At 42.2% G+C, this 10,890-nt stretch overlaps 1 protein-coding gene and 1 non-coding gene across 2 annotated transcripts; one reads left to right on the top strand and one right to left on the bottom strand.

Moving 5' to 3' along the window:
* Positions 1 to 228: 228 nt before the first annotated feature.
* Positions 229 to 8,999, bottom strand: LOC116381902 (translocating chain-associated membrane protein 1-like 1). The gene is made up of 11 exons (XM_031844406.1): positions 8,646 to 8,999; positions 8,023 to 8,083; positions 7,767 to 7,885; positions 6,520 to 6,636; positions 6,381 to 6,439; positions 5,844 to 5,928; positions 5,262 to 5,332; positions 4,458 to 4,562; positions 3,875 to 4,018; positions 3,554 to 3,714; positions 229 to 3,403 (listed from the first exon to the last, which is right to left on the bottom strand). Exons 1-11 carry the CDS (start codon positions 8,763 to 8,765, stop codon positions 3,330 to 3,332), a joined length of 1,116 nt encoding a protein of 371 aa, XP_031700266.1. The 5' UTR covers positions 8,766 to 8,999; the 3' UTR covers positions 229 to 3,329.
* Positions 9,000 to 10,764: 1,765 nt separating this feature from the next.
* trnak-cuu (transfer RNA lysine (anticodon CUU)) lies at positions 10,765 to 10,837 on the top strand. Its single transcript has one exon. It is a non-coding gene; the product is annotated as a tRNA-Lys (tRNA).
* Positions 10,838 to 10,890: the final 53 nt, after the last annotated feature.

Raw genomic sequence — 10,890 nt, 5'->3', positions numbered from 1 at the left:
GCTGGTTCACTTCAGGAGTCGATCATTATCTACAGCTCTCACAATTTACTGTGCACTTTGACTCTGCAATGTTTTCACATTCATTTGTTTTTACATGGAGTTTCCATGGAGACAGTTCTTAACCTGTGGGCAGTATGTTTAAAAAGACAGCACGCACACACACACACACACACACACACACACACACACACACACACACACACACACACACACACACACGCGTTCAAGTTTGTGTACTGAATAAAAGCTTTATTCCAACATGAAGTTAAAAAAAAATAGTGACGAAGAAAAATGATCAGAACCCACGAGAATTTGCATAAATATATACCATCAGAGCAGTTTAGAGACAACATATTTAAAAAGGAAATATATCGCAACATCTATAAACAAGCAGCAAAATAAAAGCAAATCAAGGACGCTGCAGAGTGAAGACAATAGTCTTTGTGGTTCTTTCTCTTTGAAGTGATCTCATGGTCAAAAGCATTACAGATTGTTGCCACCTAGAGGTTGCTCATACAGTTCAATCATTGCAGTCTTTTTTTTTTTAGTTTTCAACAATTACAAAATGCACACATTTATCCAGCAACTCTTAATTTGTGATTCATTGAGAATCAACGCAGAAACAGCCCAAGTGAGCAGTGTTATGGTGCTCTGACATAATGCATATTATGCAACAAATAAAAGTGCATTCCTGTGGGATTATACAGGCTATTGTGTCTCGAAGCGAGGGCGCCATGAACTGCAGGGCGGCTCACGTTTCAGAGCCTAAAAACGTCTGCTGGCTATTGTACAGTGTGACATCTAACGAGCGAGAAAAAGACATTTCGTTCTATATCCACAAAATCACCTGCAGGACTGGAACAAATAAAAAAACACTTTACTGACCATTTGCTCCTCTGATTATATATTCAAACGGATGCGTGGATGACTGGCGTCGGTGTGACGGAGAACCTCACGATCAGAAAACGGGTAGCTGTGAACGCTGCAGAGTACACCTGCAGCTTAGTGTTGTACAGTTGAGTTGACTTTGCTCCAATAAGGCCATGAAGTTAAATAAACCATTAGGCTTAAGAAATGTTTACACTCATAACCACAATGTATATCCACGCTAACGGTTCAGCAAGCGTCATTCTTACATAAAAAAAACACATCAATATGGATGCAAAACAAATATTCACACGTGTGTACTGAACAACAGGTTCCGCTCTATAAAAATAGCTTAAAAATCTGACACATATTTTAGTACAGTGTAGGGTTGAATCAGTTTTCTTTCTTCTTACTCTTTTACATCTGAGACAGTTTAATAACAGGCTGGGACATACGTCCTCTGCTCCTCCTTCCCTCCTATGACACTGCCATACACAGACAGTCGGGCTTTAACGACCACCAAAGTCCCAAGAAGGAGCGCTAAAGGGAGCAAAAGCAATGAATGGCACCTTCGTCTCATCCCTGCTCTGGACTGAGACCCCAGCTGTCTGCAGACAGGTAGTCTTTTCTGCACAGAGCTTCACGTGCACAGTGGATTAGTAGTGGAGCAGGTCTCCAGGTCCAGGAGAGGCGAGAGCGTGGCCAACAGTACGACACGTGTGCTCCAGATAGCAATGTCAGGATCATTGAAAAGGTGAAGCGGGAAGGACAGAACAGAGAATCACAGAATCTCTCTCACACAGGAGGGGGCAGAGACACTGAACACATCAGCAGTTAGTAACTGATAACCTGTAACACATACACCAATCCACCACCCGAGTGTATCGCACACAGAAGCGTGTCGAAGTGAACTAAAAGGACGCGATTGTGAAATACAACAAACAGGGCAGGAGTCAGTGAACAGATTGTAACATTTCATGCTCTGCACACAGGCGATAATTATTTTACGAGACAAGCAATAAACATCGTTGTCATCACCATCATCATCATCATTCACGCCCAGTTAAGTCACATACACAGTAGGCAGACAACACTGCACACACACACACACAAGAGTAAGTGCACAGGCATACAAACACATCCCTCACACACCTCCCATTGCACCATGGGATGTAACTTATAGTTTAAGTGGTGGATAGCTTGTCTCCTGATACCCGAGAGTAAAAAAAAAAAAAAAAAAAGCAAACAGAGAAGGCGAACAGAACGCAACACAAGCAGAACGAGTGACACACGGACACTATAAGGACACTTGAAGAAAGATTGTATTGTTTGGATTAACTAAACGCAGTTGCTATGTACCGCTGTGTTTGTTGGTTATAGCTCGTCAAAGCATAGAAAATAATAACTTTCTGTCGTATATATGGCAAAAATAAATAACTCAAACCGCTCGCCGCAGTTGTAAAAAGGCCACTGAATGCGTGTGTTTGTGTGTGTGAGAGAGATGCAAACTCAACAGCACAGCTAGCCACTAGCCATAAAGTCTTTCACCTTGACCCATCATGTATTTACATTACCATATAAAAGACTGAAACACAGCCTCAAACACAGTTTCTTGCTCATGTTTCCAATCATGCCATTAGAAGGATTTCCCTGTATGCATACATACATACATACAGTACAGCATCACAGGTTACAGTGCAGCTTCCTCCTGGTGAGTCCAGCCACTGTTCACAGGGTGAGTTCTAAACTACCAGGCTTGTGATAAAAGCAAACATAAAATAATTAAAAAGCGCCTCAATCCTGTAACGTGTTGGATTTCAAAGGCAGATCATCTAGGAGTGGAGTACATGCTGCAGTTTTCTGGCTGCAGCTACGCCAAATACCTAAACAGCAGGGCTGTTCCTCGAGAGCAGTTCATTTAGGATCTTTTCCTGACAACAGCAGAACGGCGAAGTGCTGTCTTGCAGAGCAAGATAGGCTTTATATTTTGGGACTTGAGCCAGCGGCCTTGAGTTTTACCGACTAAGGCCCAAACTTAAAATGACACCCTGTACAGTTAATCTGTACAGTGACACTTTATATTACATCGCCCCTGAAGTCAAAATTCGCTTTGCAAGTTACGGTGACGTTAACTGATTCAATGTCAAATTAGTGAAGTTTAAAAGTACCCGGCGAGTGATCGTAGTTTTACACGAAAGGATACTTTGAAAGTCTCTCTTGTTAAAGCATCAAACCCAGCACTGTCCCGCCAACGTCCCATCTACAAAGAACCCCAACGAGTAATAAACACTTCCAGCAGACAAAAAGGAGTTTCAACCTCAAAAAGGGACAGTTGTAAGGTTTCTTAGTGCGCTTAAACATTTGTTTTGGAGAGCAAGTAGACAACATTTGAAGTTGTGTAAAGACATAATTGTCAGAACTCCCTCACTCAGTTTTCTCTCCCCCCCTCAACTCTCCCGTCTCTATGAAGCTTTGGCTTTTCTTGCCCGTGGTGATGTTTTATCCTCGGACTTCACAACCCCGTTGGCAGCACCTCCTGACAACACAAGCGATTAGAAACATTCCAGATGAGAGCAATTTCAGATGCAAATGTTCAACAATGAGAAAAATGATTTTTAGAAAGAAAAAAAGAACTGAAACACAGGATCACATTCTGTCTATTTGATTGAGGTTCTTGAACACTCACCCCTTGTAGGCTCCCTTTTGTGGGGCTTGCTCTTTGGGCTGACCGCCTTCTTCTTCGAGGCCTGGTTCTGGCTGTGCTCCCTCCACTTTTTCAACTGGAAGTTAATGAATTTCCACATCATCCAAGCCTGTGTCAGGCAGATAGCGGCCAGACAAGTCATCCTGAGGGGGGGGGGGAGACACGCTTTAAGAACCGCAAAAGTTAAAGCACAGGAAAACAAAACTTTGTCCACTTGGCTGTTTTTAAGTTAAATGTTTGCTGTAAATCAGCGAGGTACGAGACTTTAAGGGCTCTTCCTGTTCATTGGACATCTGGACTTGCCTTATGGTGAGCACATTGAAGTTGCCTTCAGCGAGGGAAAAGCCCTGGTTTTCTGTACGGGGCAGCCCGAAGCCAAACGTCAGAACGGAGAGGGTGAGGGTGAGGAGGCGGGCGATGACAAAAAGGAGTGCCCACAGAGTAAAACTGTAAGGAAGAGAAAAAACAAAGGGTTGAACTCGAAGAGTCGAGTATTCGATCTAAGGAGCCAGATTCAACTGCAAGTCTCACAGTGGAAAGTACGGATCATTCTACACACACACACACACACACACACACACAGACACACACACTGTCCACTATTCTGAAACAACAGCTAAGCGAGAGTAATAATGCAAATAGTAATGTTTTTTCTATAGATACATAAAGCTTAAACAGAGGTGGATCAATGTGCAAGAAACAAAAACCATGATTCTACGATCAGTCGACTACAGGGCAAGACGTGTCCAATCAGATTCAACTGTGTAAATTCTTGGTCGGGGACAGGTGGTCAGGTTGTTCAGATCAGGAATGGACAAAATACTAAACGCTAACTGGAAGAAAACACAAAAGGACAACTTGTTTGTTGGAGGACTGTAAGCAGTACCCTTTCTGCTTGTTCTCATCACTGAAGTAGAAGAGGCGTGAAGCGTGGAACAGGAGCTCCACCAGGTAGTGAGGGACCAGCAACACCAGGCCCAGTCGGTGGAGGCTGAGCAGAGAGAGAGAGAGAGAGAGAGAGAGAGAGACAGAGAGAGAGAGACAAACAGCCAGAGGGAGAGACAGAGAGAGAGACAGAGAGAGAGCCTGAGGACAACTGTGAACATGAGGACGGAGAGGAGACAACACTAAACTCTATCGGCTGCTCTTCTTATAGAACATAGGATGAAACACTTTCATATCAGCTCCCCGCATTACATTTATTTCAGATCAATAGTCTTACAGGAAAGGAGATCAGCAAAAGGAAGCGACTCCATTTCAGATGAGAGAAGTTCAATGTTAAAATAAAAACACTGGTCTGGCTCACAGGTCAGAATACAGTACGACACTTAACGGTTCTTTAGTTCTCCAAGGAGAGGAAAAGTCCGCTGGCCTGGCTTTGAGTTTTAAGAAGATCTTCGTGTGGTTGAGTGAGGACAATGAAGGAAAGTCAAATACTGAGCAACTACTCCATCACGAAGAAAAATCACTCCATAAACGTATCGATAATGTGTCGTATCAGGTACGACGTATGAGTTATTAAATCACATAATGATGGACTACTTTTCTTTACACACCAACACTGCTTCACCCATTTCATCTGGCGCTTGGTTGTAAACATTCTCCGGATAAATTAGATGTTTACGAGAGATTCACCCAGAATATGCGTCTTTATTTCATCCTCGGAGAAAAATGAATGATATTCACTTACTTTAAGACGTAGGCGCCAGTGATGTGGACAACGTAAAGGCAAATGTAATAGAGCTGACGGGGGATGTCCTCCTGTGGAAATGAAACAAAGGAAGAGAGTCTGTGTTAGCAACAGCGGCAGCATCAGGAACTACTAACAGTAGTTTGCTGTAAAAAATATCTGGATGAGAAATGATTTCTTTATGTCGTCTCTTGTGTCCTGTACATTTTATTTACTGTGTAGTGAAACAATGACTTTCTTTAAAGCTTGTAACCCTTAAAACACAGCCATGATACATTTTCTATGCAAATTAACTGGAACTAAATATATATAAATACACACATATCAATACATTTCAACAAAACACATCCATTATCCAACAAACCTCAAATCAAAGTGCTTTTTCGTGTGTCTCTTGCTTGTGTGTAAGCACTGCAACAGAGGCCTGATTGTTTTAAGGCAGCGTCTCACAAACTTTTTGTCTGAGGAGCCACTTTTTATAAAGTGACAAACCATCACGACTCAATTTCACAAAAACACAAAGTCATCTATAAAATGGGGAGAAGAGCACATTTTACATTTTGCATCTTACGTGACCCTTACCTTCCGTACTTTTTGAAAGTACAGCTCAGGAAGTGCATGGAGCCAATAGGCAATTTGACAAACGTAGAAGAACTTGACCTGAAAACTAGACAGAGGACAGATTGTGCAGCGGTGAACGAGAGAGAGAGAGAGAGAGAGCCTGGCTGTTATTTCGGCTTGTACAGAAGTTCCATCATATTAATACACAATAGATAATGTTGTGCTACCTCTATTTAAAATACAGCGACGTGAGCAACAAGTCAAAAGCAGTAAGAAACCAGCGCAGGAGGCTGCGGTCCATCAGGACCAAGACCTCACGCCGCGAATACAGTTTGACTCAGACACTTAAAGCTCAGGACAATTTCTTAGTGTGACGCACCCTTGCACATCTTTTCTTTATTAATATACACTTGACACTTTAATAATAAACTTGTTTTAACGTGAAAACAAGTGGAAAAAATAGTGCTTTATATATTTTAAAAGGGCTGAAACTATTAAAGCTCAACATACTTTAAAATTGGAATGATGTGTTTAAGATGTGCAGGAGTCTCTACTTACACCATGTGAGTGTGTGGGTAACCCTCCCATAGGAAAGTAGGATTTGTTGCAAAGTCCTCCTGTCAGAGAAAAAGAGACATTAGACGGAGCCTAATGCATGCTGGGACAGTGTGTCTCCGTGACCCCCGACCCCTCGTACCGCCGTTAGGATGCTGCAGCCCCAGATGAAGGAGAACAGGTAGAACGCCGCCAGCTGTCCAGACTCGTTGAACTTGCTGTGTTTGGTTTTGGACAGGTGCAACCTTCTGTTCATTTTCTGAAATTAGAGGGGACATTAAGTTCTTTCTTACATTTTGAAAAGTATGAGTCACTTTATTTTTGTTACTCATATCTCCTTTTTTATTATTAGCACATGGATTTACTCGATTTGTGGAGAAAAGCAGGTGAAGCATAAAACACTGCCTGTTACCGAGTTATATCTGTCACAAATCTAAAAAAAAATATTTTGTGCCCTGTCTCTTGAACCGTAAGCAGATTTAGGAACAGATCTCTTAAAGGACCAGTGCGTAGGATTTAGGAGCAAAGAGCATTGAGGTTACAGATGGAAACCAACTGAACGACCCCTCCTCTCATCCCTCCCTTTACAAGTGTGGCGGAGAACTACGGTGGCCCTCAGGGAGCGTAAAAACACAAAAGGCCCTCGCTCTTGGCTTGTTCCTAAACATGGTGGTGCAACATGGTGGAGTCCGTGAAGAGGACCCGCTCAATCTGTAGACGAAAACACAATGAGACTATACACTAATGAAAACAAACTAAAGTGGCCTGTATAAATCCCCCTAAATCACACACACTGGTCCTTTAATTGACAGTAGAAACCGGAGGAATATTACTGCAAGTAAAACCTGTTTCAATACTCACGCTATTGTTTTAAGACTGACACGAATAAGTGGGATTGTATCCTTTAAAAGAAATAAATCTTAAAAAAAGAATCCTTGTTGAATTTGGTCCATAAAGGTTTTTTTAATTTTTGGAATAAAAATATATAAAAATAATTCTCCTCTATTAATAATATTCCACCGAGAGCTGACATCAAACACAAAAGATGTCAGAAGAAACATGAACATCTTCTTCAGTTATATTTTAGTGCCCATGCAGTAGGTGGAACCTGATTATCTACAAACAGATATCAAAAAACACAGCGAAGGACCAGAACATAGAAAAGGCATCAGGTGGTATTTGATGCTTTTTAAATGAAATACTAGACGGACACATCTGACAGTGTGCAAGCTGAGAAGATGGAGGCGGAGAGAGTCTTCAACACAGTTCCTGTTTCCCTCACGTCGTGTTTAAACACAACACTAAAAGAAGATCGAAATGACATGCCGCTGTGTGCAAACAGCAAACCGTGTGAGCCGATATGAGGAGTTTGGATGCCGATGCACTCACGTCGAGAATATATTCTTGTATCAAGGCGTGAAGGATGACCGCGATAAGAAGGTAGAAAAACACAGTGGCCACATCTTTGGGACCATACTGGTAAAGGTTCACCGGATCACTTTTCTCCCCTGCAACAAAAAGAGAAACAACAAAGTCAAGTGCCCAGCATTTCTTTGGAAAACCAGACGCAGGGGAAGAAATGCAGTTAAGTTGAGTCATCTTAAGAAATCTGATATTATAATTGAACCCATAAACCTCCACTCACCGAGAACTTGTGTCACGTTGTACTGGACTGTGATGAACATGATAGCAAACTTGGCTGTGACCTGGAACACAGAGAAAGACACAGGATCAATGGGCTGATTCTGGGTGCATTTTGTAATAAAGCACTGTAATAAAGCACTGTAATAAACGTGTATAATCCTCTTGGATTTGTCCCATGATAGGGAAACCTACTCTCGGGTCCTTTTTTGACATACTCATCATTTCATGCACACACTGCATGTAATAAGTAAAGGCTGCTTGCTGGGTTTTTTGGGTGGGGACAGGTCGGTATATTGTTTCATTCAAAGTCAGCTGATCTGTGCAGCCAAATGGCTGCTGGTCAAATGTGTAGCATCACTAAAGGCCACATGCATGTATTAATCTCCTAAGGAGGCAATGCATTAGCCGACTGGTAAAAAGGACCTGTTCGCTGTGCCAGTGGGGGGCCTCCTCGCCATCTTCTTTGGCGATCAGTGAGACACATGAGATGGGAGAGAGACACGCTCGCGCCCTGCCCCTGGAGTGCTGGCTGTCATGTCAGCTAACGATAGCTAGCAGCAGCTAACATCACTCGAGCTAAACAACAAGCCCCCCCCCCCCCAAAAAAAAACAATCCCACAGTACCTCGAACATCAGTCCGAGGAGGATAATCATGGCCAAACACGACACCATGTCGGCGTGGTTCTGGATCACAAACTCGTGGCTGAGCACCGGAGGACTCTTGTTCTTCTTGCGGAACCCCATGGCTCACACCGACGCGGCTCTCGACTTCTCTGGTTCCGGGGCTGCCCTCCCCACCACCCCCGTCACTGAGTCTTGGAGCTAGCTAGCTGCACGAGCCTGCACGTCTCAACGGTTGGCTGTTTGCCAGATCGCGCACAGTGACCCAGTTTGCTCGAGTGTTTCAAACGCGGTCATGAAGATGCGTCGCATCAGAACCAAACACTTACATCACAACACCCACTTTTCTGTTCTCCCCCCGCCCCCCCACCACTGCCTGGTAAAGTCAGATGACAGGCCCCTCCCACTTCAAAAACTCCAGTCATGAACTGCCCAGTGACGTAGAAGGAGAGCCCGGGCTCGTGGTGCATTCAGGGACTCCACGTAAGCGTCCGCGTTTCCTAAATTAATAACAAAAGAGTTAGATGTCGATATAACAGTTTTAGTGATGCATACAACACGATATCATCTGAAATTATAGGTCTGTTTGGAAATCGTATTATATGTCAATACTACAATTATTCTGTCTGTATAGATAATATTTTAGTTATTGTGGATTTTTTACTGTTTTACTTATTTAATATTCTTGACTGTTTTATTACTTATTTACTTATTTATAATACTTTTACTATGTCTCTTGTTACACTATCCACTTTGCTGCTGTAATCCTGTACATTTCCCTGCTGCGGGACTAATAAAGGATTATCTTATCTTATCTTATTGTACATCAGATTCTACATGTGTGATACATGTGTAATGTGATTATTTGAAAATGTATTTGAGAATTCCCGCCATTAAATTGGATGAAACAATACCTCAAAAAAGGTTCACCTCTTGTGCATTTTTTGTGTGTGTATGTGTTCCAATGATTTTCTCAATTACATTTAATGAAAACTGCTTGCAAAATACAAAAGCCCTGCAATTAATATAGCTGTTGTGACTCTGAAGACTATCACAAAACTGTGTCCTGTGCAGTATCCTTGGTAAATTTTAAGTGTTGTCTTTTAAATGGTATTGTATACAATATCTACTACAACTGAGCTGTAATTATAGATTCAATTATGTTTAGCTGGTGTATTACCATTTGTTGCTACTTTACACTCCACTATATTATTGATTGCTGTATAACATTATTGATTGCTGTATAATGAACTACCCAAAGGTATACAAATTTATTCCACCTGTAGCTGCCACAAAACTGCTACTGCTAACACATTAATAGGATTAACAATCCAATAATATAACGTATTATAAGAATGAAAGGGTTCAATGTGCATAATAAGTACTTTTACTTTGATATATTAAACAAACTGCTGATAATAATTTTGCACTTGGGTAAGATTTTGTGTGCAGCACAGGAGGAGCTGGGGATCGAACCACCAACTCATATTTAGGCTAAAGGTCCGGCTTCCACTGCTCGTGGGGTATTTTGGGTAATTGTTTTTCACCTGCATGTCACTTAACCTTTTAGTAAAAAAGAAAGAAAAGGATGACCAGAAGCTACGATGTTGTGTCGTCGACAGTGCGCCCGTTTAAAAGGAAAACCAAGCCAAATACCAGGTAATAAATAAGATGGTTGCAGCTTTAACACGTCTCCTCTAACTTGACAGTGATTTACGGACAATTTACGGAGAAAGGTCAGGTAATAATAACATGGCGTTCAAGCTACACGACCCCATCATTGTTGTGAGGCTGAAGCACTCACCTAGCTGGGGGGATTAATTAACCGTTAATTTAAATTGTCTTTGAAGTTGTAGGAGTTTAACATGAGTGTTTAACCGATGTTGTAGCTAACGTTGTATTAGTTGACGTTCCTCGATAATTCGCAGCCTAGTTTTTAGGGCGACACACATTCGCTGGACTCCTGTTTAATAAAACACTTCCTGTTGTTTGCCGCTAGAGGTCAGTATGAGACAGAATCGGGATAGCAAGACCTAACCCTCCTTCTTTCACACCACTACAACGTGACCCAACTTTTCTTTTTTTATGATTAAATATGATGACGATGTCGCATGTTAGCATCGCCCGGCTAGCTCAGTCGGTAGAGCATGAGACTCTTAATCTCAGGGTCGTGGGTTCGAGCCCCACGTTGGGCGGATAGCTTTTTCCCTCTGCTCACTCTATAACGTTATCGCGACGAGATTGGATT

This window comes from Anarrhichthys ocellatus, unplaced genomic scaffold (assembly GCF_004355925.1).
Source record: "Anarrhichthys ocellatus isolate YVR2014 unplaced genomic scaffold, GSC_Weel_1.0 scaffold5, whole genome shotgun sequence".
Classification (NCBI taxonomy): Eukaryota; Metazoa; Chordata; class Actinopteri; order Perciformes; family Anarhichadidae; genus Anarrhichthys; species Anarrhichthys ocellatus.
Note: the sequence above shows the minus strand (reverse complement) of the source record. Positions and strands in the feature narration are given on the sequence as shown.

What these genes read in the sequence shown, in the direction of transcription:
- LOC116381902 (XM_031844406.1), bottom strand. Translation starts at nt 8,765, where the DNA reads ATGGGGTTCCGCAAGAAGAACAAGAGTCCTCCGGTGCTCAGCCACGAG. An exon ending in TACCCACACACTCACATGGT is followed by an intron (nt 5,929 to 6,380) that starts GTAAGTAGAGAC and finishes TCCTCTGTCTAG; the next exon opens with TTTTCAGGTCAAGTTCTTCT. An exon ending in ACTTTCAAAAAGTACGGAAG is followed by an intron (nt 5,333 to 5,843) that starts GTAAGGGTCACG and finishes TCATTTCCACAG; the next exon opens with GAGGACATCCCCCGTCAGCT.